Raw genomic sequence first — 27681 nt, 5'->3', positions numbered from 1 at the left:
TATGTCCCCCAAAAGAAAAGCATGGGGTGCTGTGAGAGCAAATAATTAGATGGCATCAGCCTGAGGATGTGTGGATGGTAAGATCTTAAGGAAAAGTAGGAATTAATCAAATGGGGAATGGATAGAGAAGCATGTATGAGGCAGAGAGAGTATAGATTCAAATGTCCTGAGGCAGGTGAGAAAAACAAAGCCAGTGCAAGAGGAGTGTGGGGAGAAGAATCTGGCAATGGGCAAGGTCCAGATCACAGAGGACTGCATAGGACTTTTGTCCTTATCCAACAGAAAGCCACCTTGTCTAAAATTCCCTCAGATACAACACACGACAAACAGACATTCGATAAATACTTATGAATCACCTACTACGTACCAGGCCTTGTAGAAGATGCTTGAGACACAGTGGTGCTTATATTCTAGTGAAGAAGTCAGAAATTAAACAAGGCAATAAATATAAACAAGATAACAAGCACACTCACATATAATCATAAGCTTTGTGAAGGAAGTGACTGAAAGTGTTCAAGGCAGGTGGAGGTCTAAACGCTAAGGACAAGACAGCTCCGTGAAGGGCCGGGAGAGAGTGGTCCAGGCAAAAAGCTGTGTTCCTCAATCTCCTGCACAGTAGAATCACCTGGGGGAGCTAAAAAGACTGAGCCTCACATCCAGAAATTCTGATTCCGCTGGTCTGCATTGGGGTCTAGGCACCAGTACTATTTTTTAAAATATCTTTATTGGAGTATAATTGCTTTACAAGGTTATGTTAGTTTCTGCTGTATAACAAAGTGAATCAGCTATAAGTATACATATATCCCCATATCCCCTCCCTCTTGCATTTCTCTCCCACACTCCCTATCCCACACCTCTAGGTGGTCACAAAGCACCGAGCTGATCTCCCTGTGCTATGCGGCTGCTTCCCACTAGCCATCCGTTTTACACTTGGTAGTGTATATATGTCAGTGCTACTCTCTCACTTCATCCCAGCTTCCCTTCCCCCCCGCACCCCCCCACACCGTGTCCTCAAGTCCGTTCTCTACATCTGCGTCTTTATTCCTGACCTACCACTAGGTTCATCAGTACCATTTTTTTAGATTCCATATATGTGCATTAGCATACAGTATTTGGTTTTCTCTTTCTGACTTACTTCACTTTGTATGACAGACTCTAGGTTCATTCACCTCACTGCAAATAACTCAATTTCATTCCTTTTTATGGCTAAGTAATATTCCATTGTATATATGTGCCACATCTTCTTTATCCATTCGTCTGTCAATGTAGGCACCAGTACTATTTAAGAGCTTCTGGGTGATCTGGGGTCAGCCAGGAATGAGAGCCCCTGGGCCAGACCTGGCTACTCAAAGTGTGGTTCACAGACCAGCAGCATCTGCACCACCTAGGAGCTGGTTAGAAATCCCAGAAGAGGCAGAATCTCAGCCCCTTTCCCAGACCTGCGGGTTTCAAATCCACATTTTTACAAGGTTCCCATATTAAAGTTTGAGAATAGCTGATCCAGAGTATAGTGAGAGGGAGGGGTGTGAGTAGGACAAGGTGGGACGGGAGAGATGAGAGGAGGTCAGATGGGTTTTACTCTAAGGGCCTGGTTTTATTCCAAGTACAGCACAGGTACACATATACCACACCCCAAAACACACACACTCGCCAGCACACAGGCAAACAGTCATATCCACACTTGGGCACCAGGCCCATTTACCTTCTCTGCTTTCCTAAAATATATTTGTATCCACCTCTGATAACTCCAGATGCTCCCCTGGGGGTAGGTGGGGGCATCCCTACCCCATCTCTCTCTCTCTCTCTCTCTCTCTCTCACACACACACAGACACACACACACACACACACCTGCCCTTAGACTCATCCCACCTAGAGATGCCCCCTGCCTCACCCCCATCATACTGCAGCTCAAAAGGACTCTAGTGCGTGAGTGGGCAGTGAGAATGGGGGATTTGGAGGAAGAGGCCCCACATTCTTTCTCCTGCCCAGACAGGCAAGAGGTCTGGAGGGCACCTTAGATTCAGGGGAGAAACTATGACGTCCGCACAGGTTACAGGGAGGCAGTCAGGCTCTGTACCTTGCAGAACTAAATCCCAGGATGGTGTTTGCTCGAAACGCCAGAACTATTCCTGGATGTCAGGTGCAGTTAATGGTTGCCATGGCCACCACCCATGCTTAATGAATAGAAAAGAGTTAAAGATGCTGGATAAATGTCAGGGCCCAGGATGGATTTGCTTGGGAGCAAATCTGTTTGTGCTGGGCAGAGCTGCCCAGTGAAGGTTGAAATGAGCAGTCCAAGGGAGCTGGAAACAGATGCAGGAGACTCTCTCTCCCCCTTCTCAGGTTAGTGGAGTCAGAATGGCACAAAATGTCGAAAGTGTGGCTTTCTATATGGACAGTTTCAACATAGACTCCAGGTTTGTGGGTTTGATCCTGCAACACGTTCACAGAGATTGCAGGGGGGCGGAAACTGAGCCCAGGTCCCTCACGATTTAAAAGATGCCACTTTACAAAAAACAAAACTTTTCTGGATTATTTTTTTAATGAAGAAAGTGCCAAAGTAGGGTTGAAAAAACCACCTTTTTAAAGACGATGTCAAGAAAATGAGAAGATAAGCCACAGGCTGGGAGAAAATATCTGCCAAAGATACATGTGATAAAGGGCTGTTACCCAAAATATATAAAGAACTCTTAAAAACCAACAATAAGAAAACAAAGAACCTGATTTTAAAATGGGCCAAAGACCAAAACAGACATGTCATCAAAGAAGATATATGGATGGCAAATAAGCATATGAAAATATGCTCCACATCACATGTCTTCAGGCAAATTCAAATTAAAACGATGAGATACTACAAGTACCTATTAGAATGGCCAAAATCCAGAATGCTGACAACACCAAATGCTGGCGAGGATGTGAAGCAGCAGGAACTCTCATGCATTTCTGGTGGGAATGCAAAATGGAACAGCCACTTTGGAGGATGCTTTGGTATATGTGTACCTGTGCTGTACTTGGAATAAAACCAGGCCCTCAAAGTAAAGCCCATCTGACCTCCTCTCACCTCTCCCGTCCCACCTTGTCCTACTCACACCCCTCCCTCTCACTGTACTCTGGATCACACACCTTGGTATTTACCCAAATACTCCTTGGTATTTATATCTACACAACAGCCTACACATGGATATTTATAGCAACTATATTCACAATTGCCAAGATCTGGAAGCAGCCAAGATGTCCTTCAGTAGGTGAGTGGATAAATAAACTGTAGCACATCCAATGGAATATTATTCAGTGCTAAAAAAATGAGCTATGAAGCCATGAAAAGACATGGAGGAATCCTAAATGCGTTTTACTAAGTGAAAGAAGCTAATCTCAAAAGGCCACATACTGTGTGATTCCAACTATATGACATTCTGGGAAAGGCAAAACTACGGAGACAGTAGAAGGAACAGTGATTGCCAGGGGTTCAGTGGAGGGATGGATGAATAGGTGAAGCACAGAGGATTTTTTTAAGGCAGTGAAACTACTCTGTGTGATACTATCATGATGGATACATATTGTTACACGTTTGTCCAAACCCATGGAATATACAACACCAAGAATGAACCGTAATGTAAACTATGGATCTGAGTGATAACCATGTATCAATGTAAGTTCATCAGTTGTAACAAAGGTACCACTCTGGTGGGGAGGCAGATAACGGGGGAGGCTATGCATGTGTTAGGGGAGGAGGATATGGGAAATCTCTGGACCATCCCCTCAATTTTGCTGTGAACCTAAAACTGCTCTTAAAAGTCAAGTCTATTAAAAAATAACAATAAGGGCTTCCCTGGTGGCGCAGTGGTTGAGAGTCCGCCTGCCGATGCAGGGGACATGGGTTCATGCCCCGGTCCGGGAAGATCCCACATGCCGCGGAGTGGCTGGGCCCGTGAGCCATGGCCGCTGAGCCTGCATGTCCAGAGCCTGTGCTCCGCAACGGGAGAGGCCACAACAGTGAGAGGCCCGCGTACCGCAAAAAATTAAAAAAAAAAAAACAACAATAACCTTTTGAACCCCATGCCTCCACCTGTTATACTGTAAGTGTGCCATTTACATGCTGCTTACAGCAGTTAAAGAACAAATGAAGGGGTCCAGTAATGAGGAGTAGATTCCAAGTCACACAATGAATGTCCCTCAGGTCTGTCAGTGTGTCTCTGTGACCATGTGTGGCGCTGCCTTTGGGAACTTCTAGCGCCTGGGAATGTGAAGGCCAAGTCCAAAGAATGGGCTGCTCTGAGCTCACAGCCGGGGGCAGGGACTCAGGACTGTGTGATGCTCATTCGTTGAGAAAAAGTCTTGTATGGCCTCAACCTCAATCTTCTAAGAGGGAATCGCTCTCCACAAACCCTCCAAAACCCTGTCTGGACCTGTTCCCCAGCCAAGGTCTCACATACCCACAGAGGCCGAGTCATCCGTGTGTGTGACAATGACCACGCATCCATCTGGCTGCAGAATGTGGCTCTCAAACTCCGGTGCTCATCAGAATCCTGGAGGAGCTTGCTAAAAAGCAGTTTCTCAGACTCTCCCTAAATCACTAAGTCACCTAGGGGGCCGAGAAATGTGCTTTTTTCCCTAAGAGCCCAGGTGATTCTTATGCAGGTGGGTCCAACATTTCCAGGCACCTCTGGAGGAAAAATGTCACCACTTACAAGCAGCAGAGATGAAGGGGCCTCAGCCTTCTCCCCAGAGCCTCTGCCATGGCCACAGCTACCTGTGTGGTCTGGAAATGGATGGGCTCTCGATTCCTGCCAATGCTTGCCGAGGCAGGATTAAGATGATTTTTAGAAGCACTAAAATGATTATGGTGGCCACCCCACCCTCATAGATAATCCGATACTAAAATAATAATACTAAGCTATTAAATAAGAAAGATCAACACACTTCTGGAGTTTTTTCTGTGCTATTTTAATGCTCTTTTGTAAAAGTCAAATATCAATTAATTTCCAATTCTCATTTTTTTTCTCTCTCTCTCTGTACCCCTGCTTTCCTGGTACCCCAAACATGTGGCTTATTCTGCGTAGCTGGTTAATCCTACAGCAGCGCCTGTGAAGTTCCAGGTGCCAGGCTGGGTGCCAGGCTGCAAAGGGGATCTAGAACACAGAACTGGATAGAACTGCCGTCTCGGCTAGGATGGGCCGGGCTCTCGGCTCTGTGATCCAGGACCGGCTAGGACCTAGGTTTTGGGCTAGGCTGGTGTTCCAGTTGGGCCTGCAATCAACCAAATAATTAAGGACCAGGGAAAGATTTTACCCCAAACCAAGCAGAGGGGCTGATGAAGCAAAATGCCCAACACCAGGCTCTTCAGAAATAAATCAGGCCTAGAACTGGGTGCAGAGAAGGACAGGTAGCACCCACAGTGCCCTGCTCTGAGCTCCACTTCCTGCGCTTGGTTCTAAGGCAGGACACTCTCTCGACGGAGCAGCTCTCTCTGGGTGGATGTGGCTGGACTCTGGCTGGACCGCCATTCCTCCGCAGTTACTTCTTCAGAAGGTTCAGGATGGCTTTCAGTGATTCCTCTGAAGATGCTCTTCCCTTCCTGCTCCTCTGCAAGCCCCTGCCATCTTCTAAGAGATCTTCTAAAGCTATAAATCAGATTGTGTTTCTCACATGTGTAAAGCCCTCCAAAAGCATGGACCACACGCCTCTCCAGCTTCCAGCCCTGGCCTGGAAGGGACTCCATCATCTGGCTCCTTCGTGGAACTGGTCTTATCCTGCCTCCCCCTCACTCACTCTGCTCCCTGCACTCCCCTTGGTTCCAGAAACACACTAAGTATTATCTTTCCCTGGGGCCTTTGCACTTGTGATGCCCTCTTCCTAGAAAGTTCTTCCCTCAAATCTTCCCTTGAGTGGCTTCATCTTGTCACTCGGGTCACCTTCTCAGAGAGGCCTTCCCTGTCCACCCAACCTCACAATTTTCCCCCACTGCCCCCAGGTCACTCTCTCTCTCTGGGGTTTATTATTTTCATGGCATTTATCACTATTTGCAATTACCTCTTCCTTTTTACAGAAACCTTTGTTTTGTTCATTTATTTGTTCACTCTCGGACTCTCCCCCACTAGCATGTAATAGCCTTGAGATCCGGAACCTACACTGTTTCATTCACTGATGAATCCGACGTGCCCAGGACACTGCTTAATGCAAAGCAGGTACCTCAGTAGACATCTGTGGAACAAGACTGAATTCAGGATGTGCACTGACAGCAGTTCAGGCACCTCAGAAGAGGATGTTTATTTCTCCTTAGCTCACTCACTCCAGTGGTGCTCTTATTAGGAGCCGTGGGCCGTAATTGCTGTACCCCCAAGTGCTTCATCTTGCTCAGAGAGACCAAGTGTAGTTCAGGGTCCTCATTATCCGTGAATTCATTATCCAAATCCCTGCACGTGCGCGGCTGCACAGACAAGCCAGCAAACTCCATCTTAATGTGCATATGTGATTCATCACCTGACCATTTATAAAGCCAGTCTCTACCCAAACACACCTCCAACCCCACCCCACCCCCGTTTAATACCCTACAATTCACAGTCTTTGCCGGGCAGCCTCTCTCTGATTGCCAGCTCTTGTCAGCATGTGACCATGCAATGCAAACAGGAGGCAAAAATGATTGCAAGGTGAGATTGCGTATCTCGCAAAATACACAGGACTTCATGAGATGGATGTGAGGGGCACTGAAGATCTGCTGGCGTGGTGTGACATGCCAGCCGTGGGCGGCCGAGAGCTTGGCAGAGGGGCACTGGTTAACAGTGGGAGAAGAGCAAACCGACAAGAGGGATGACGTGATAGGCGCATCCAGTGATTTGAATGTTAAAGGATTAAGAGAAGCCCTTGAGAAAATGATGACATGCTCAAATATTTTTTGCAGAAATGACCCACTTTATGATCCTGCTCTGAAAGTCAGACTTTATAATCCAGCTGGGAAAGTGAAAGATTTCATACTGGACCCTCATGTGATTTTATCAGACAAAGGATGCCCCTTCCCACCAAAAATCCACATAACTTACTTTTTCGTTCACCCTAGTGCATAGTAAGAAAAGATAAGACAAAATAAACATATTCTCATAAATGATCTTTTCATTTTCAAGATAAAGCTGGAAGTACATCTTTGAACTTTATTATTTCCTGTGAAATAATGGTCCCTATTTATGAGTGAACTCCCCTAAAGGCTGTGGGTCTCAACCTTAGCTGAACAGTTAGATTCATCTGGGGAGCTCTGCAAACTCCAGATGCCCTGACTAATTAGTAAGAATCTCCAGGGATAGAACAGAGCATCGGTATTTTCTTACTGTGTCCCCAGCCCGCGTAATTCCCATTTGCAGCCCATGTTGAGAACCACCGTTTTAAGGTAACTTATGCTCTGTAATAAAGAGGATATTTAACACTGCTTTAACACCAGGAAACCAAACATTCTTACAGTCAGGTGGTGACTTTTGCTTTCTTAACACAAGTACGTCCGGGGCACAGACAAACTTGATGTTTGTTCTTCTTTCCTGATTTCTCAAGGCGGATTCATCACAATGGGGACTTAAACGACCTGTATCGCTGGACCCAGAGCCCTGGTCTCCAGTGAGCCTTTGTTTTGATTCTGAGCTGGATTTCAGGGGCCTGGCATTTCAGCTGGACTCGTGGCTGAGATGCGGCCAAGCTCTGGGCACTGGTTTAGCTGTGTTTCTGGGCTGGACCAGGTTCTGGGCACTGACGCTGGGCTCGGTGGGCTGGCTAGGAGGATCCACCCTCATTCTGAGCACGTGGTAACGGTCCAGAGTCTGCTCAGAAGTAACCCTTTGTCAGGTTGGGTGGTACCACAGCCACCCAATTGTGCCCAGGACCATCAATGTGGGCTTCTCACTGTCCATGGGAGGCGGATGGGGCTCCTCCTGAAGACCACTGAGAGGCTCTGCCAATGGGACCGCCTCCCATCCGAGGAGGGACATCCTGGGGACAGCTGCTCCCCATTCAGGGTCTCCCTTCAGGACCGCAAACTTGAAAAGGTTGGGCTGTGGATGACTCTCTCATTTCCCCAGGTCTTTCTGCTCTGGGTCTAGTATTTCCTGACTTGAGGCCCAAACTCCTAAAGGCAGAGCTGTCTTTAGCTGACCCAGAAAAGCTCTGTCTGGCCCTTGCCCAAACTTGGTACAGCAGGTGGTCTAGGCCTAGTCCTGCTGGGGTGGGCCAGCTCCTCAGGCTGCCTGCCTGGCCCAGCCCTGTATGGGTGCACACGCACACACACACGCATGCGCACACACACACACATGCGCGCGCATGCACACACGCGCGCGCGCACACACACGCACGCACACACACACAGGTCTACCCATGTGTAGATATGTCCATGTGAGGGTGGCAGGGAGGAGACACGATCTGCCGCTTCCCCCTGGCTTCCTCTCCCCCCACGCTCGAAACAGAGTTCGCAAATAACATTAAGAGCTGTCCCTTGTTAACCCTCTTCTTGGTGCCCAGCACTGTGTTAGTGCCACTTAGGGGATTTTGCTAAGATCTCAGGCTCTGAGCTTAGTTAGACAGACCTTGGTTTTAGGCCTCAGTTTCCCCATCTAGAAATGGATTGACTGAATTAGCACACACGCACAATACTTACCATCTCTCTAAAGCACTTGACAAATATTAACTCTTCTAATCCTCATTAAACCCCACAGGGTTTCCCAGGTGGCGCAGTGGTTGAGAGTCCGCCTGCCGATGCAGGGGACGCGGGTTCGTGCCCCGGTCCGGGAAGATCCCACGTGCCGCGGAGCGGCTGGGCCCGTGAGCCATGGCCGCTGAGCCTGCGCGTCCGGAGCCTGTGCTCCACAACGGGAGAGGCCACAACAGTGAGAGGCCCGCGTACAGCAAACAAACAAACAAACAAACAAAAAAACCCACGAGCTAGATACCGTTAGTATTCTCCGTTTACAGATGAGGAAACTGAGACCCACATAAGTTAAGTAACTTGTAGCTAATACCTGGCACAGCTGGCACTCACATGCAGGCAGTCTGGCTCCAGAATCCATACGCCTCACCCCAGCCTATGACCAGTAAGAGTGCCTGCTCCATGGGGTGGTAAGCAGTACCCAGAGATCCCTTAACCCAATGCCTGGCCCAGAGTACATCTAAACAAAGTGCAGATAATGTACTTACTTCTTTGAGAAATCCTAACATCTGCAGATTATTGATATTTTAACAGATGAGGAGACAAAGACTCAAGGGAATAAATAACTCACCCAGGGTCGCCCAATTAGTGAGTTAGTAAGTGGTGGAATAGAGATTCGAACTCAGGCCTGAGGGCTCCAAGCTTTGCTCCTACACTGCACCACACGACCTCTCTCCAGGTCAAATATGTACATGCTGAAGAGGGGGCAGGCTCTGTTTCTCCAGATTGCAAGAATCTGACTTGTTTGTAAAAATTCACAGCAAAACAGCCTAATCCCTACTTCGTGACCATTGATGGCCATTTCCCAGGATCAGGCTGGGTGCCTGCAGTACTCGGATCTGAAAGGAAATACTCAGGATGGAGACTGAGCCCAGGGATGTGGAAGCACCACTTTCCCTGGAGATATGGGACAAGGGCCTTAACAGTTAAAAACAAAAATGTCCCATTTTAGGGGCTCCCTCCCCACCCTGGCTGCCTCCCTTGCATGTCTGGAAGCCACTCAGGACCACATAAGTCCTTTAGGTTACACTGATCCTAAGGAAGAGATGGAGTTGACATTGGTCCTTGTGCAACCCAACCTCCTAGACATTCCAGAGACCTCAGTCCTGAAGGGACAGCTAGAAGTGCAGCTGAGGGACCCGGTAACGCCGCCATCATAGGCCCTCTTCCACCCACTGGCCTCTCTTCTGTCCCCCAAACTAACCAAGCTCATTCCCAACTCCAGAGCCTGTGTGCTTGCAGTGCCCTTGGCCTACAAAGCTCTTTCCCTGGCTCTTCACACAACTGACTCTTTTTATCATGTCTGAGCTCACCTGTCCCCTCGAACCACCCTGCCCCAAATTGCCCACCATCTCCCCCACCCAATGCACAGTCACCATCACATCATCTTGTGGGCTTCCTTCAGAGCACAGTTATCTTGTTCTTTTATTGACTTTATAGACTCTCTTTTCCAGTGAGAATGTAAATTCTGAGGACCTGAATCTTCTCTATCTTGGCCACTAGTCAAATTCCTAGGACTTAAAACAACTCTGGTACACTGTGGGTGTTTGACAAATTTGGGGTAAGGCTGGAAGGAAGGAAGGAAGGAAGGAAGGAAGGAAGGGGAGGGGAGGGGAGGGGGGAGGGGAGGGGAGGGAGGAAGGAAGGAAGGAGGAGAAAAAGTTTGAATCAATCGATCTTCACAGCCCAGTTCTCATATCTGCCCTACCCCAGGTACCCATCACATTATCACCTGTCACCAGTGACCACCGGATCTGTCCCCCAGACCAACCACCACGGATCCTCTGAAAGCCCTGAACTATTACCCCCACCCCCCAGATGGGGACTCACTCACTCCCATCACCTCACTCACTCCCTCATCACCTCACACACTATTCCACTCTGCCTGAAGGCACACACCTCCCTTACTCTGATTAACTTTTAATTAACCTTCAGATCTCAGCTTAGACATGATTTCATTCAACATTCAGTTAACAAAAATCACTCTACAAAGTTATCAAGTGAGAGAATTTTTGGTGATGAGGGAAGTACTTTTACTTTAATCTTGTGCCATTCTGTATATACTGTTTGAATTTTCTAACTACATACATATATTCTTTTAATTTAACAGGGATTCTCTGAATACGGGATAATGGACTGCTTCTTATTTTCTTTGTAATATTTCTCTTCTTTGAAAAAATGTCCTAATATATGTTCCTTTTAAATGTCAGTGCCACAATGACTTAATTATTACAGCTTTATTGTATGGTTTAATGTCTTAGAAGAAGCCAACTTCTTGAGTTCTTTCATTCATTCTACTATTTTTTTCCTAGCAAATTGCCTCCAGCTTCCCAAATAGACTATTCTATCACCTGGAAAAATGATAATTTTACCCTATTTTTTTTCTATTGCATATAACTCTTAATTCCGTTTTATTTCTTCTTGCACTGGAGCTTATAGAATCATGGTACATAATAGAGGCAATTGTGGGCATTCATATCTCATTCTTGATTGTAATGGGACTATTTCTAGGGTTTGACCTTTGAGAAGGATTTTTGGTTTAAAGGAGGCGCCTTCCTCATAGGAAGGAAGTATCCTTCTATTGTCTGAGCCAGAGAAGAACCATTAGCACAATCTTCTCTGCCCAGGATGAGGCTTGTTGTCACCCCATAGCCAGTCTCTGTAATTACACTTCAACACTTCGGGAAATCTCTCCTGGCTCTATCTGCCGTTCCAAACCTCTTCCTGGGATCCTGGAGTCTGTGGATTCTCACAGCCTAGCTCTTCTACATGCTCTCCTCTGGGTTCCCATCACCTCTCACCTGTCACCACTGGATCTGTCCCCCAGACCAACCACCACTGATCCTTCTCCTGGTTTACCACGTTCCTGGTTTCTGCCTCTCTCTGTCCCAGTGCCTTAGCCTAAACTCTGCTAGGACAGTGCTTATCTTTGTATCCTGACTTCATCCTTGCAGGGTACCTGTTTTCAGCATCTCTTTTGGCTCCAGCCTCTGCAGTTCATGGGCAAGTCCAATCCCATCCTTTTTTTCTTAGATTTACTGATGTGGGGAAATATTGATGAGAAAATGTAAGTGAAAAGAAGACCAGCAAGATCCTGATTTTATAAAACAATTTGTGTGTGAAAGCCTGGGGGTAGGGGGAGCAGTAGGGGGTGTGAGGGGAGCCTGGAAGGAAACATACAGAAATGCTAAATACTGGTTATTTCTGGGAGCTGGCAATATGCTACTTATATGAATGGCCAAGTTCACTTTTTGATGAGTGTATGACTTGTGCCAGCAGCTTCATTTTCAGTGTGGAGTCTTCCTCAGGGAACTTCTTGATTCCCTTTCCTTTTTTTGGGGGTTTTTTTTTTTTTGCGGTATGCGGGCCCCTCACTGTTGTGGCCTCTCCCGTTGTGGAGCACAGGCTCCGGACACGCAGGCTCAGCGGCCACGGCTCACGGGCCCAGCCGCTCTGCGGCATGTGGGATCTTCCCGGACCGGGGCACGAACCCGTGTCCCCTGCATCGGCAGGCGGACTCTCAACCACTGTGCCACCAGGGAAGCCCTCCCTTTCCTTTTATATTGCTTTTTAAAATCTCACCATGGCACCAATGTGTCTCTTCTGGTCCTAAAATACCTACCAAAACCAATGGTAGGAATAGCTATAATTTATTGAGTTCTTACCACATGCCAGGAACTGTACTAAGTGCCTTACGTCATTACCTGATTTTAACAGAGTTCTGTGGAAAATGCTGAGTACAGCACCAGGTGCTGTAACTACTATTACAGCTTCAATTAATTATGATGACAACCACATGAAGTTATTATTGTTATTATCTTTATCCTGGAGAAGAAGAAACTGAGGTTTGGAGAGGTAATTTGCCATAGGTTCCTCAAGTGACATAGGGCCTGGGGAGGTGGGGGGAACTTTGGCCAACTAGAGAGCTGGCACCCAGTCCAAAGGGGGTGTTGCTGATGCCCAGCTGCTAGGGATTGTTTTCCCATGGAAATGTGGGACAGAGAGCCCCATTTTTCAAGAGAAGCTGCAAATCAGCATTCATGTGACATATCCTGAATTTTAAATTGCAGCAGCATATTTCATTTTTTTAAAATACAATAAAATACTACAAGTAAAAAAACAGAACAAAACAAACAAATACACCAAACAAACCATTCTGCAGTCCAGATTTGCCATAGATGAGCATTATCTGCTTTAGAATCACCAGCTTGGAGTACGTCCTCCAGTCCCAAAAGGCCCAAATTCCTGTTTGCTTTCCACTTTTGCACTCCCAGAGTGTGTGCTACTTCCCAGGACAGAAATCTCCAGGACAGTGATCAGCAAAATTTTCCTTAGCCAGAGAGTCAATATTTTTGGCTTTGCCGTCTCTGCCACAACTACTCAGCTCTGCCATTTGGCATGAAAACCATAAACAAATGGGCATGGTTGTGTTTCAATACAATTTTATTTATAGACACTGAAAGTTGAATTTCATCTATTTTTTTACTTGTCATGAAACAGTATTCTTCTTTTGATTTTTTTCTAATCATCTGCATAGGCAAAAACCAGCCTTAGCTTGTGGGTTATATAAAAGAGGTGGTGGGACACTTTAGACCATTTAAAATACGTGACTGTTTCTCCAGGAGCTACTGGTGTTTGCTGGCTCCACATCCTAGTTTCAGGCTGCCTTAAGCCACCTTAGGTAAGGCCCATTTCACAAGCAGATGTGAGCATGTGTGTAGTTCCTTATCCCCACGTGGTTCTGACTGGTCTGTTTCAGTAGCTTTCACATTTAATCTTTAGCTAAACATTTCCTTCCTATGAAATCTTTTGTGGAGAATGTAAAACAGCTAATGATAGGTGGTCCCACAACCACCATCCTTGTCCTGCTCTGTGGCCCCTGATGCACATCATGGAAAAAGCACAGTGGATGGAAAAACCAACTGGTCCCATTCATAGCAGTGGATGGACCGTGAAATTATCATAAAGCCATCTGGCAAAGGATTTTGCTTACAACTCTAAAATGTGTTGAAGAGAGTGCAATTCACAGTAGTGGCTATGAACTTGGCTTTGGAGTCTGGAAGATTTACCCTTGAGTGTGCCACTTATAGCTGTGTCCTTGCGGAAATCACTTACTTCAGATTTCCTCATCTGTAAAATAGGGCTCATAATACCAGGTACCTCCCCAGGCTGTCTTGAGAGCTAGAGAGGATAAAACATGTAAAGTGTTTAGAATGGCACGTGGTAGATGGTAAGTGCTTCATGTGTGTGACTTATTCTGATTTGTTACCCAGCCAGCTGGAAGGCAATGGGGCTTAAAAGCAAACAGGAATCTGTGAATGAAAGTCTAAAATCCAAACAAGAAAAATGAAGGCCTTCTTTCAATATCAGGGAAGGAATTCTGAGTTTGTTTTTCTTCCAAGAATTTCCTTGAGTCTTCAAGCCTTCTCTCCAAGACCCCGCCCTCTTGGTTCTGAGTCCATTCTTTGCCTGGTAAGCAGAGAATCAGAACCAAGAGGATGGGCTCATATCACATTGCATTTATTGTGAAATGCCTCTGGTTTGGAGGCTATTTATAGTATGTGTTAAATACATGGCACTCTTTAAGACATGGAAGCAACCTAAATGTCCACTGACAGATGAATGGATGAAGAGGACGTGATACACACACACACACACACACACACACACACACACACACACAATGGAATATTACTCAGCCATAAAAAAGAATGAAATAATGCCATTTTCAGCAACATGGATGAACCTAGAGATTATCATACTAAGCGAAGTAAGTCAGAAAGAGAAAGACAAACACCATATAATATCACTTATATATGGAATCTAAAATATGACATAAGTGAACTTCCACAAAACAGAAACAGACTCACAGAACAGACTTGTGGTTGCCAAGGGTGGGGGGGTGGCAGTATGGGAGGGATGGAATGGGAGTTTGGGATTAGCAGATGCAAACTATTATATACAGAATGAATAAACAACAAGGTCCTAGTGTATAGCACAGGGAACTATATTCAATATCCTGTAATAAACCATAATAGAAAAGAATATGAAAAATTATGTATATATATGTATAACTGAATCATGTTGCTGTACAGCAGAAACTAACACAACATTGTAAATCAACTATGCTTCAATAAAATAAATTTTAAAAAATACATGGTACTCATTATTATGAGTTAATAATAGGCATAATAATAACGGCTACCTTCATATTGTAATGGTAAAGCCCATTCAAATATTGATTCTTCCCTTCACCAGCTATGACAACTCTCTTTCCTCTGTGATCCTGTGTTGTCTTATCATCAAATATCAGTGTGAATAGTCCCTACCTCCTAAGGCAGTGGATGAGAGTAAATGAGAGAAGAATGTAGGTTTCAGCTCTGTGCCTAGCCCACTAGAAGCACTTAAAAAGTGCTGGCCATTATCATGAAGTGCCTAGAGCTTTGTGAAAATTATCTCATCTTCATATATGGCCTTATTTAATTCTTACAGTAACTGCTCTGAAATATAAGCCCAGCTATGTGTGAACATAAACCTTGTCCACTGTCCACGACACCACCTTGCCCCTCACCTCCAGGCCGGCTCTGCCGGCAGAGACAAGAACAATGAGGCATAATTTCATGCTGCGTTGTGGTGAGAGGTTCTGAAATTGTTTCTCATTTATGAGAACTGGCAGAGCCATTAGCTGCCCCAGAGATTGGTTAATTGGCTAGTTAACAAACACCACAGCGATTATCAAACACCCACAACAAGTTAAGTCAGGTTGATGTCAAAGAAAGAAAAGGAAAGAAAATGCTGACAGTTTCCCCAGGGTGCACCTGCACAATTCTGTGCCCCCTGAAGGCACAGAGCACAGCAAGCTGTGGTCCTGGGCGAGGGGAGTGAGGAAGGGGGCGGTCCTGTGTCAGATATGAGCGTTATCCAATCAGGGAGAGTGGGTTACTCCAGAATCCATACCTGGAATCCACACCGAGGAGTCAGCAGACCTTGATTGGAATTTTGGCTCTACTATTTACCCGTATGACTTCAAGCAAAATTCTTATGGCCAGCTGCCTCAAGCTTCCTCATCTGCAAAACGGGAAGATAAATTTATATATATATATATATATATATATATATATATATAAGTATATATGAATATATGTGTGTATATATATATTCTGCTTCCTTTTCCTCTTTCCCCTCACTAATTGGGAAAAAAAGAAAAAGGTAAGACAAGATAGTTCTCTTGATGAATCCTTATGCTTCATAGCTCTTTGCCCTTCTAAATAGATCCCAACATCATGCAAAATCTAGGAAGCAGAAAGTTTCCATCTTCGGCTTTATCTTTATTTTTTTCCTCTACCGATCTCCTTTTTGTGCCCTAAGAAAGATGCTGAGGGGCCAACCGAGGCAGAGCCTGCAACAACCATAAAGCATCTTCACTGTGGGGGTGAGGATGCAGGCTGGGCCCCAGGGGCTCTTTCCACCCCTCCCCCGCCAGCTCAGGGCCACGTTTGTTTCCGCAGGGGCTTTCCGAGGCGTGTGCAAGAAAATTGATCACTTCCCCGAAGATGCTGACTACGAACAGGACACGGCTGAGTATCTCCTGCGTAAGTTCCCCCTTCGTGGGTCCTCCCGGGGAGGGGTGGGCGAGGAGGGCTGCCCTGAGGTTGTCCAGCTGCCTCTGAGTTTGAGGCTCCCCAATACCCAGCCCCAGAAATGGATACGTGCAAAGAAGCTTCAGGAAAATCTTTGCTACTAGACAGAGACATTCAGGTGGTTCTGACATCTGAATCTCTTTCATTTCAATGAAATAGAAATAGGGGAAAAAAAAAAAAAACGGGAGCTGTGTCAAAACTGAAAAGTTCTTTTTAGTCTGCTTAGGAGGAAATCTAAGGATTTTCTTCAACTTGAATACAAGTTTTCACCTTCCCCAGAGGGCTGATTTGAGGTGCTAATGGGCTAAGTGCTAATGGGTGAGGTGCTAATGGGCGAGGTCCTAAGAGGCAAGGCCTGGGAGAATAAAAGCAAACCAAGGTTCACCCGTCTTCAGTTTCAATCTCATTGGGGCAGGACTAGTGTCTCCCCCTAGATTGTCCCAAGGTCAGTAACCCGGATATGACATGTTACTGTCACAAACGTAGCACGTAGGAGGCAACAGTGTGCTGGCTTAGAGCAAGGGCTCTGGATCCCGGTTGACTCGGGCTTTTACTCCGGTGACGCCCTACTAGCTGGGCTGGACCTGGGCCAAGCTGCTTTACCTCTCATCTCTCCCCTTTCTTCATAGTCGGCAATAAAGATGATAATGTCATCCATCTGACAGGGTCATGAAAATTAAATAAGCTGATGCACATTACGCTCCGCCTGGGGCCAACATGTACTCACGAAACCATACGTGTTGGCTCTTTTCTGGGGCATGGGATGAGCAATGGTCAAGGCCCAGTGGCAGCCAGAGGCCTGACATTCATCCAGGCACAGAGAGGATTGGGGATTTAATGTCATTTAGATAGAATTTCTTCAACAGGGAGGTGTGTCAAGTTCACTCAAAAGAAAAGTTCTAAGGCATTGACTAATTTACTATTAGTGTTAAATGTAACATTTTTAAAAACTGCTGTTATACATAAAAACTTCAAGAAATTTTGCTATTCGGGTTATGCTTGTAACTCGTAGCTCAAGAAGAGTGTTTTTACAATGAAAATCATTGTTAGCTCTACTTATGCTTGCTAGTCTACAGATGGGCAGTGGGTCTATATATGAGCCTTTAATCGCATAACAATGGAAGTGGTGCGAGGGGTCAATTTGAAAGAAAGTCATTACTAAGCTAATTTTTAAAACATAAACATATTATTTCTCTTTTTTCAGTCCATATCCATCTACTAGGATTTACCCAAATGCCAACTAGAACGTATATGAGCAGCTTAAAAGGATTTGATGTGGGAATAGAGGCCACATTTAGAGAGGTAGCTTGACCAAAGTTTGGGGTAGATTACTTGGACCTCCTTTTGAAGATTATTTTAAAGTCATCTCCAGTGGGGTTTTACCAGAGTGACTGTAGTTTTTGTTTTTCTTTCCTATTTTGATGTTTGCCCTGTTGGGGACTAAACAGAACTGTGACCTCTATTTCACAACTTACAAAACTGATTTTAATTTCTTCCAAGAGATCCATCGCTTTTCCGACAAAATATATTTCTCCCCTCTGGGAAGGTGGAGGTCCTCACCATCAGCCACAGAACCAAATTAAGGCGGGACCTTCCTGAGCACACGAATTTCCTGCCGGGAACTTTGGAATCCCCGAGCCAGTCACGTGGCGCCAGGGTCACGTTCCTGCATGGGTCTCCGGGCCCATCCAGCACAGGTGCTGCCAGTTCCTGTTGCGACCACACCCTGGTGGGGTGGGATTCTGCACATTGATTATTCTGCTATTTCCTCCTTCTCATGTGTGGTTAGGGAGGCTGCAGCTTAAACCTACAGCAGAAGGTTTAATCAGGGACTTTCCTGGTTGTCCCACTGCAGGGGGCCCGGGTTCGATCCCTGGTCGGGGAACTAAGATCCCACAAGCCCCGTGGCACAGCCGGAAAAAAAAAAAGAACCAATCCAGGGTAAACTGAGTTAGGAGAAAATGGCAGCAGAGCATGTCCTGTGTAAGACCGACACCTGTAGCCTCAGTTTATAGAAACTGCTCTTATCTCACTTGTGGGGTAGAGGTGGGATTGGCCACCAGTTGGTTGCCAAGTGGTTCCTGCACCACATGGGAAACAATCACATTCCCATATCTCATAGCCACACATTTCAAATATACACAACCAACACAGTTCAGTAGCTTCCAATGTTCCAATCATCTCCTTCGGGCATAATCATACTTTAATCATACTTTGAAACTAAAAAAAATTTTTAAAGGGGCTCTCCTTTAATCAATTGAACTCATCACATTGAATATTCGAGAAATTCCTATCAAGTACACAATGCAAATGATCGCTTTAAAGATTTGCGCACGCTTGACATCACTGGGGACAGGCCCACCCCTAATATTTGTGGGTCCCAGGGCCAAGGTTCACATGGAAACCCGTAAGTCATATGTGTAAATATTTAGAAGTTATAAATAAGCTATGGCCACCCAAGATCCCAGTGCCTACTTCCCAGGGATCCCCCCCTTGACCTGGGGGCTAAATGAACCAGGGGGCCAGCTCTCCCTCCTACAAGTCTGTGTGGGAGCAGGGAAGCACAGAGCAAGCCGGGCCTGGGCCAGGACTGTGACTGACTGGCCTGAAGCTAGGATGGGGACTGATTTAGTCATGCTCCCAGGGGTCAGGGCAGCCAGAATCCCTCCCCCTACGCCTCACTTCTCCCATCAAGGTTTCTAGGCAGTTTGAAGCCCCTTCCAAAACTTCCCCATTGCAGCAGGGACAGTTACTGGGGCCCTGGTCTGCCCAGCCCCAATAGTGGGGGACTTGGGGTGGCCATCCTTAAGCAAAAGCTAGAACTCTTTCATTTTCTTCTCCTCATGAAGAGAACCTCACCCCTGTCTGCTTTCATCGACCCCTCACCCCCGTTCTCCATTGGCCCTCCCAGGCAATCCCCATAGGCTAAGTCAGCTACCAAACTTGCAGAAAACTTTTCCCATAAAAACAAACAGAACTTCCCTGGTGGCGCAGTGGTTAAGAATCCACCTGCCAATGCAGAGGACACGGGTTCGAGCCCTGGTCCGGGAAGATCCTACATGCCGCAGAGCAACTAAGCCCGTGCGCCACAACTACTGAGCCCACGTGCCACAACTACTGAGCCCGCGTGCCTAGAGCCTGTGCTCCACAACAAGAGAAGCCACTGCAGTGAGAAGCCCACGCACCGCGAGGAAGAGTAGCCCCCGCTCACCATAACCAGAGAAACCCCGCGCACAGCAACGAAGACCCAATGCAGCCAAAAATATATATATATAAATAAATAAATAAAAATGAAAAACAAACAAACAAACAGAAACAGTCCTGGTGCTGTGAAAACCCAGTCCTCTGCATTCAGAGCGTGAGCACCGCCACGCAGTAGCAATAGGAAGGGCTGCGGCTGAACCCACAGGAAAACACACAATAAATGCAGGGACATAAAGTTCTGCACACTGAGCTTTGAACTTCCACGCCAAAGATGAACCAACCACCTGCCTGCTGCCCCACTGCTCCTCCTGCACGCGTGCCGGGACTTTAAAGATGCCACTGCCGGCTCAGCGGCTAAGCACCAGGCATGGTGCTCAACAACGCTTTCTCTCACATCCCACCCCCAATTCTGTTGGCTTTACCTTCAGGATCTATCCTGAGTCCGACACCTCTCCCCACCTGTCTGCCACCCCAGTCCAAGGCACAGTCAGCTCAGGCCTGGGTTCTTACCATCCTTCAAGAGCCCCACACCTGGCTCCATGCTCTGCTCTCACTAGCTTAAAATTCTTCTTCTTCTTCTTTTTTTAATTTGCTTTTGACGGTCACCCTTTATTTTATTTTTTCTTCCAGTTTTATTGATATATAAGTGACATACAGCACTGTATAAGTTTAAGGTGTACAGCATAATGGTTTGACGTCCATACATCATGAAATGATACCACAGTAAGTTTAGTGAACATCCATCACCTCACATAGATACAAAATTAAAGATATAGAAAAAAATGTGTTTCCTTGTGATGAGGACTCAGGATTTACTCTCTTAATTTTCATATATAACATCCAGCTGTGTTAATTATATTTATCATGTTGTACATTATATCCCTAGTACTTATTCATCTTAGAACTGGAAGTTGGTGCCTTTTGACCACCTTCCTCTAATTCCCCCTCCCCCCAGCCCCACCTCTGGTAACCACAAATCTGATCTCTTTTTCTATGAGTCTGTTTGTTTGTTTTTGATGTATATCTGATGTACAACACTATGTTGGTTTCCATTACACAACATAGTGATTTGGCACCTCTCTACATTTCAAAATGATCACCATGATAAGTCTAGTTACCATGCCATCTTGAAATTCTTAATACTTTTGGAATAAGAGGCCTTGCATTTTCATTCTGCACAGGGCCCTGCAAATTAGGTAGCGGGTCCTGCTCGTCATCTCTATTAGAATGTAAGCTCCATAAGGGCAGGACCTTAGCTCTTTCGTACCTCAATGGACACGGAATTTATCCAACTGATATTCTGGCCCAGGTGTTCCAGGAAATACTCTTATACTGGCTGGGTAAATACTGGGATCCCCACCTGAAGGTCCCTCCACCCCAGAGCCTTAGGGCCTCTCTGTGATCCAGCAGCTGAAGAGTTAACACATGGGTCTCTAGGACGCTGCTGCTCCAGCCCTCAGCCAGCGTCCCCTTCCTCCCCTTAGAAGGGCAGCATTTGACCCTTGGGGTGGTTAAACATTTCCACCAGTACCCCAGGACACAGCACAGTGCCTGGCATTCGGTAGGTGCCCGAAAATATGGTTGAATGAATAACTAACTTCATTTGTTTATTCAGTGACTAAATGGGTATCAAATGGGCATTACCAGACTCAGTACTATGCAAATGTAGGTGTGTACTGGGGCAGACTCTGCGTGTCGGTGAACAGCTTGTGATCTAATGGGAGTCCCAGGATGCCCTGTCGGCTATATGATTTGCAGGGGCCAGTGCAAAATGAAAATCCTGGGCTCCTGGTTCAAAACGCAGGCAAAAAAAGCTATCTCCTTTCTTCTGCCATCTCTCCATCTGTCATGGTGTCTTTTATTTGCTATGAAATGTCACACTCCCTCCGGCACGGGAACACTCAAGGGGTGAGTGCCTACCCTCGCAGGTGCCTAGGGCTTTCAGAGAACCCTGGTTCTCCCAGCGTCCATGCCCAGGCCCCCACCACAAGCCAAGGGTGGCAGTGGTCTCTGGTTGGGGCAGGGGAGTGAGCAGCTGAGGACTCATCCCAAGAAGAACGGGAGGTGTGGAGGTGATGGGGAGTGGGATGCCACATGAGTAGAGGCTCCAAGCCCAGGGCACATGCTCCATTGACCCATCACACTTACTTATAAAACACACATTCAAGATAAGGCTATTAAGAATTTCAGGATGGTGACTAAAGAGCATTAACCTCAAGCACAGGGCCCTGAGCGACCGAACTGGTCTCGCACCCATGTTAGATGCAGGCTCTGTCCTCCTGCTCAGGGGCTGTCCTCCAACCAGGCACCCCCATGCCCGTGGAGGGGGGGATCCCGGGGCTGACTGGGTGCAGGGAGAACCCTCTCTCTTTCTCTCCACAGGGGCTGTGAGGGCGTCCAGCGTCTTCCCCATCCTCAGTGTCACGCTGCTCTTCTTTGGCGGACTCTGCGTGGCAGCCAGCGAGTTCCACCGCAGCAGACACAATGTCATCCTCAGCGCGGGCATCTTTTTTGTCTCTGCAGGTGAGCATCTGGTCTCAGCCCTGAGAGCATCACAGACACCAAACCCAAGGCAGGGCCACCAGGACAAAGCAATGCTATTCAGGGTTCCCTCCAGGGAAGGAACAAGAAAATGTTCAACTTGTGTGTTAAGAATGAGAACCAAAAAAAAAAAAAAAAAAAAAGAATGAGAACCAAAGACTTTAATTAGAACCAAAGATGCTGACATTCTAGCTGAGAATGCACAGAGGGGAGATGATGAGAAGGTCAGCTTAGAGAGGCAGAGAATGACTAATAAGAGTGTGCATGGGCTTCCCTGGTGGCGCAGTGGTTGAGAGTCCGCCTGCCGATGCAGGGGACACGGGTTTGTGCCCTGGTCCGGGAAGGTCCCACATGCCGTGGAGCAGCTAGGCCCGTGAGCCATGGCCGCTGAGCCTGCGCGTCCGGAGCCTGTGCTCCGCAACGGGAGAGGCCACAACAGTGAGAGGCCCGCATACCGCAAAAAAAAAAAAAAAAAAAAAGAGTGTGCATGTATATGTCTGCACATAGTGGGCAGGGGGCATATATGGTGTGTATAATGTGTGACCTGAGAGATGGGTTCAGTGTGATTTTTTTTTTTTTTTTTTTTTTTTTTTTTGTGGTACGTGGGCGTCTCACTGTAGAGCTGGATGCCATCTACCTTTCCCATTCCACAGAAGGGAAAACAGTAGGGAGGAAACTTGAGCAAGATCTCGGAGGAGGCCGGGATGCTGGGCTTCCAACTTCAGAACTATACTGTGTTGCTTTTCCAATGCTAGAAAATAATATTGTGATTTTTATGTTCAACCTCCTTCCAACAACCCTATAAAATAGTCTCTGGGAACCAACTCAAGCAACAGACCAGGGGGAAAGCCGCCATTTTGTCAGGAGAATAAGATTAGCCCAAAGGTGATGCTCTGTGTGGACAGATGGTAACAGCTGGTAAACCCAGGGACCTGTGGTGCTTTGAGACACGTTCTAGTTGCTGGTGGCCCCCTCCAGACCTCCTGGGCTCTGACTGACCCAGAGGATGCTGGGTTGTGCTGATATGAGGGTTTCCTAAACAGAAGATCGTTATTTTGTCCCCCAAGGGGATTGTTGAGGGAGAGTGTGTCACCAGCAACCTTCTTCTCACAAGGGGTGTTGTGAGAGATGGCAGGTAGATTAGACACATGGGAACCGGGGAACATGAGGGGAAGCAGCAGCAAAGCCCTGAGGGGAAGCCAGAAGCTGCGGGTCTCATCCTAGCTATCCCCCGCCACTGGTCTCCCTGAGGACCCTGAAGAGCCTCAGTTTCTCCATCTACAAAGTGAAAATTTGGGAGGATTCAGCACTCCCTAAGTCTCTTTTTTGCTCAGTTATTCTAAGGTTCTGTGGTTTCAGGCAAGCAGTCAACAACCCTTTATTGAGTACCTACTATGTGCCAGGCACTGGGCATTATGCTCAAGACCATGGGCTCTGAAGCCAGGCTGCCTGGTGCAAATCATGGCTCCACCACTTCCCAGCTGGGTAACCTCGGGCAAGTCTCTTAACCACTCTGTGCCCCAGTTTCCTCATCTGAAAAATGGGGATAATAATGGCTCTACCATTTAAGGCTGTTCAGAGAATTAAATAGAGGGTATATGGAAAGAGCCTAGAACTGCATCTAGCCCGCAGTAACTGCTGGATGCATAATAACTGCTACTATACACATTGTGCCATTTAATTCTCATGCTGATGCAATTCAACAAATATGTACAGTGCTCTTGTTTGGGTCAGGCTCTGGGCAAGGAGAGGAGGCCATAGTAATGAACAAACCTAGCCTAGGTCTGCCCTTAGGGAGCTTACCGTCTAATGGTTGGGAGAAAGTGATTACCCACTTACATCTAGTTCTTCCCAAGCTTTTTTACTGAAATCTAAATCCAACCATGGCCAAGAGACAGTCCTGGGTTCAAATCCCACCTCTGCCATTTCCCAGCTGTGTTGACTTGGAAAGTTATTTATTTTCTCTGTGTCCCAGTTTCCTCATCTGTAAAAGAGGGGTGTTTTTTTTTTTAAGCAGGCCTGTTGCAATGATTAATTGAGATCATGCATATAAAGACTTTGCACAGTGCCTGGCACATCACCAGTGCCCTAGAAATAAGTGGCAACTCACTTGGCTTGCCGCTTCCTTTAACCTGGGCTGACATCCGAGCCTCTCCTTGAGCTTCTTTTGTTTTTTCCCAGCAAGACTTCCTTTCAGGGCTTCTCAAACTTTGCCACCAAAATTTACCTGTGGGCAGAGGAGAGCGAAAATGGGGCCCTGGGAAGTCAGGGGGCATCACCAGAAGCCACCTTCCATGAGCTGAAATGTCTTTGAAGACTGTCTCCCATTTATACTTAAAAATTCATGTGAATTCTGCTCTCTCCTCATTATATTCATGTTCATTTTAATATAAAAGAATGTGTCTTCCCTACTCATCTTCAAGCCAAATTGACACTCTAGAAAGAGGAGCCGTTTTTCATCCTGTGGTTTCCTGCAGCCTAACACAGGGCTGGCTGCGTCAACCCCCATATTAAGAAATAGCTCAGTGATTAGAACTCGCTACCTACCTGCTGAGGGCCTGCGCTGGGGAAGGCCAAGAGGAGACAGGGAAGAAACAGACCTTGGCCCTGCCCTCTAAGGGGTAAGTCCTAGATGGAATATGGCCAGAGATAGTATTCAAAATATGAATTCCCCTTAATGCATGAACACCAGCCAATCAGAACGATAGCACTGGAGCAGAGTGGGGGTGGCCCTTGCTATGCCAAGCATTAACCCTTTGGTTGCTGGACTCCAGGGAGATCTTGGGGACCCCCAGGAAGAGTATGGGGCATTCAAGGAATGGAGAGGATACTCAGGAGGCCATTGGAAATGGTTATTTACCAACTGGTACTGGGAACTATAATGAGGAACAGCTTCCATTCAGAACCACCCTACAGGTGGCCCGGATTTGGAGGCAAGGAGACTTCAGGTGATGTACCAACCTCCCTGAGTCATTATTGGTAACAAGGCCTGGATGAGACCCTTAAAGCAAAGGACACAAAGAGACATTCTACCTTTGGAGCAATAATGTGAGAGAAGTAGTCACTGAAGGCAACCCCCCAGGCCCTCAGTTTCTATTGTTTCTTCTTACTACTCCCTGGAGAATCAATTTCTCTCCAAGTGACTAGTCAGCTCTTTCCAGGGCTATTCTGTTGGCACATGGGGACTCAGTCGGCAGACCTTGTCTACTGGGGACAACAGCTTCATGTTGCCCAATTCTTGATGCTTGAACAACAGATAATCTAAAGCATTATCATATCCTGTGCAGATAAAAAGACTTATGGGCTCCCCTGGTGGCGCAGTGGTTGAGAGTCCGCCTGCTGATGCAGGGGACGCGGGTTCGTGCCCCGGTCCGGGAAGATCCCACATGCCGTGGAGCGCCTGGGCCCGTGAGCCATGGCTGCTGAGCCTGCGCGTCCAGAGCCTGTGCTCCACAACGGGAAGGGCCACAACAGTGAGAGGCCCACGTACCGCAAAAAAAAAAAAAAAAAAAAGACTTAGCTACTGCACCTTCCCCATTCGTTCCCCAAACTGCAGCTCCAGACCCATATATGTCCACTCAGCAACCACATTCCGACTCTCAGTAAGCACTTCCAACCCACCTCCTCTTCTCTAAGCCTATTCTCTCTGCTGCCTCTTATTTTAGCTCAAGATACCATCAACCTCCCCTTCATCCAAGCTACAACCCTACTAATAAGTCACTCTCAACTCCGTTGTCAATCACCTTTCATCTCCTGATGTTCAGGACCCAGCTTAAATGTCACCTTGTCTTCAGAACAAGGGGGTTTAATCATTCTCTCATTCTCTCTTTCTCTCTTTGCTCCTGAACAATTTCATATGTGTCTCTGGAAGAACCCTTACTATATTCTGCTATAGTTGCATTTTCATGTCAGTTTCTTCTGCTAATGGTAAGGATCTCAAGGGCAGGGATCTGCATCTGGTTCATTTTACCGTCATCAGGACTTATTGCTGAAGATAAAGCTTTGAGGGAATGAACTGCTTCTAAGGGAAAGTACGTGCATTCTGAATTCTACTGCACTTGCGGAAAGAGTAAGGTGAATTCTTTAGCTGAACGCTTCCCACCCAGAATGGAGCGGCAGAATTCTTCATTTCCCAAGAGACAGACCCTGCAAGAAGAGCTCAGCAGCTGGATTTCCTGGCCATAAATCCATTCTCCTCTCTCCCTGTTGACTCCACATTTTTTAAAATAGATATTTCCAGCCTAAAAGTGACAGTTACCTCTGCAGTTTATAAAGGATGTATTTTTCTTTCCCCTTCTCTTAGGGTTAAGCAACATCATCGGCATCATAGTTTATATATCAGCCAATGCTGGAGACCCCGGGCAGCGTGACTCCAAAAAGAGTTACTCCTATGGCTGGTCCTTTTATTTCGGAGCCTTCTCTTTCATCATCGCGGAAATTGTAGGAGTAGTCGCTGTGCACATCTATATAGAAAAACATCAGCAGTTACGTGCCAAATCCCACTCGGAGCTCCTGAAGAAATCTACCTTTGCTCGCCTTCCACCCTACAGGTATAGATTCCGGAGGCGGTCAAGTTCCCGCTCCACAGAGCCCAGATCCCGAGACCTGTCCCCCATCAGCAAAGGCTTCCACACCATCCCTTCCACTGACATCTCAATGTTCACCCTCTCCCGGGACCCCTCAAAGATCACCATGGGGACCCTCCTCAACTCCGACCGGGACCATGCTTTTCTACAGTTCCACAATTCCACGCCCAAAGAGTTCAAGGAGTCGTTGCATAATAATCCGGCCAACAGGCGCACCACGCCCGTCTGAACTGACTTCTGCCCTCTGCCCTCCACGCCAGCACAGCCCGGTGGGAAGTGGACAGAGGTGTCTCTGAGGTTGCATGGCATGGTCCTCGTGATGGTATTACTTTTTACAAAGACTGAAACCAAATGGACTCAGCCCTCTCCCCCAGTTCACCCCTCTCCCTCCAGGTCCTAACCCTCTGTCCCTCCCCGACTTTTCAAGCCAATCCCATGACGTCTCTCTCTGTGTATCTGTGCCAGATGTTTTCCTTTCTTCCTTCTTTACTGGAAGGACCTCCACATTCTTCCCTCCTTGGAAGAGGACTTTACTCAAAGTCACAGGTGGTGGCTGGGGGGTGGGGGTGGGGGGGATCTCCGAATCCCCAGACTTGTGCATAGTTGTCCCCATTGTCCACTCCAAATCCTCAGGACACCAACAGCCCAGGTGGCCCTGAGGGAGGCATTCACCTTTCTGTGTTAGAAAAACATGGCCAGAAATCAAAGATGTCAGAGCCCTGAAGCAGCTACTGTAATAAGCACTCACATATTAAAGGTTTTGCCTTGTCGGAACCAACCGAGCTGGGGTGCTTTGTTTCTTCTGGGTAATTCCTGCACAAATTTACAAATTCATTTGCCCTGCCCTCAAACTGCCTCATGTATGTGTTGGAAGCTGAGCTTTGCTCATCCACACTCTAGCCACTAGGAAGGATCCTCCTTTACCTCTTGAGGCCAGCAAGGTGTTCCTACCAATGTCAGAGCCTGTGTGTCTCTCACCTAAATCCCGGTAAGCTACTGGGGGCAAGCATGTGTTCAAAAATCTGGCTCTGG

At 46.9% G+C, this 27681-nt stretch overlaps 1 protein-coding gene across 1 annotated transcript in view; it reads left to right on the top strand.

Moving 5' to 3' along the window:
* Positions 1–26878, top strand: part of CACNG3 (calcium voltage-gated channel auxiliary subunit gamma 3) — an 84439-nt gene extending 57561 nt beyond the window's left edge. Inside the window, exons 2-4 of the mRNA XM_060078406.1 lie at positions 16187–16270; positions 21905–22045; positions 26367–26878. Of these exons, the coding sequence (XP_059934389.1) occupies positions 16187–16270; positions 21905–22045; positions 26367–26878 (737 nt within the window). The remainder of the gene's footprint in view (positions 1–16186; positions 16271–21904; positions 22046–26366) is intronic.
* Positions 26879–27681: the final 803 nt, after the last annotated feature.

Source organism: Mesoplodon densirostris, chromosome 16 (assembly GCF_025265405.1).
Source record: "Mesoplodon densirostris isolate mMesDen1 chromosome 16, mMesDen1 primary haplotype, whole genome shotgun sequence".
NCBI lineage: Eukaryota > Metazoa > Chordata > Mammalia > Artiodactyla > Ziphiidae > Mesoplodon > Mesoplodon densirostris.
The sequence above is the reverse complement of the archived record's forward strand: the minus strand, read 5'-3'. Positions and strand labels throughout refer to the sequence as shown.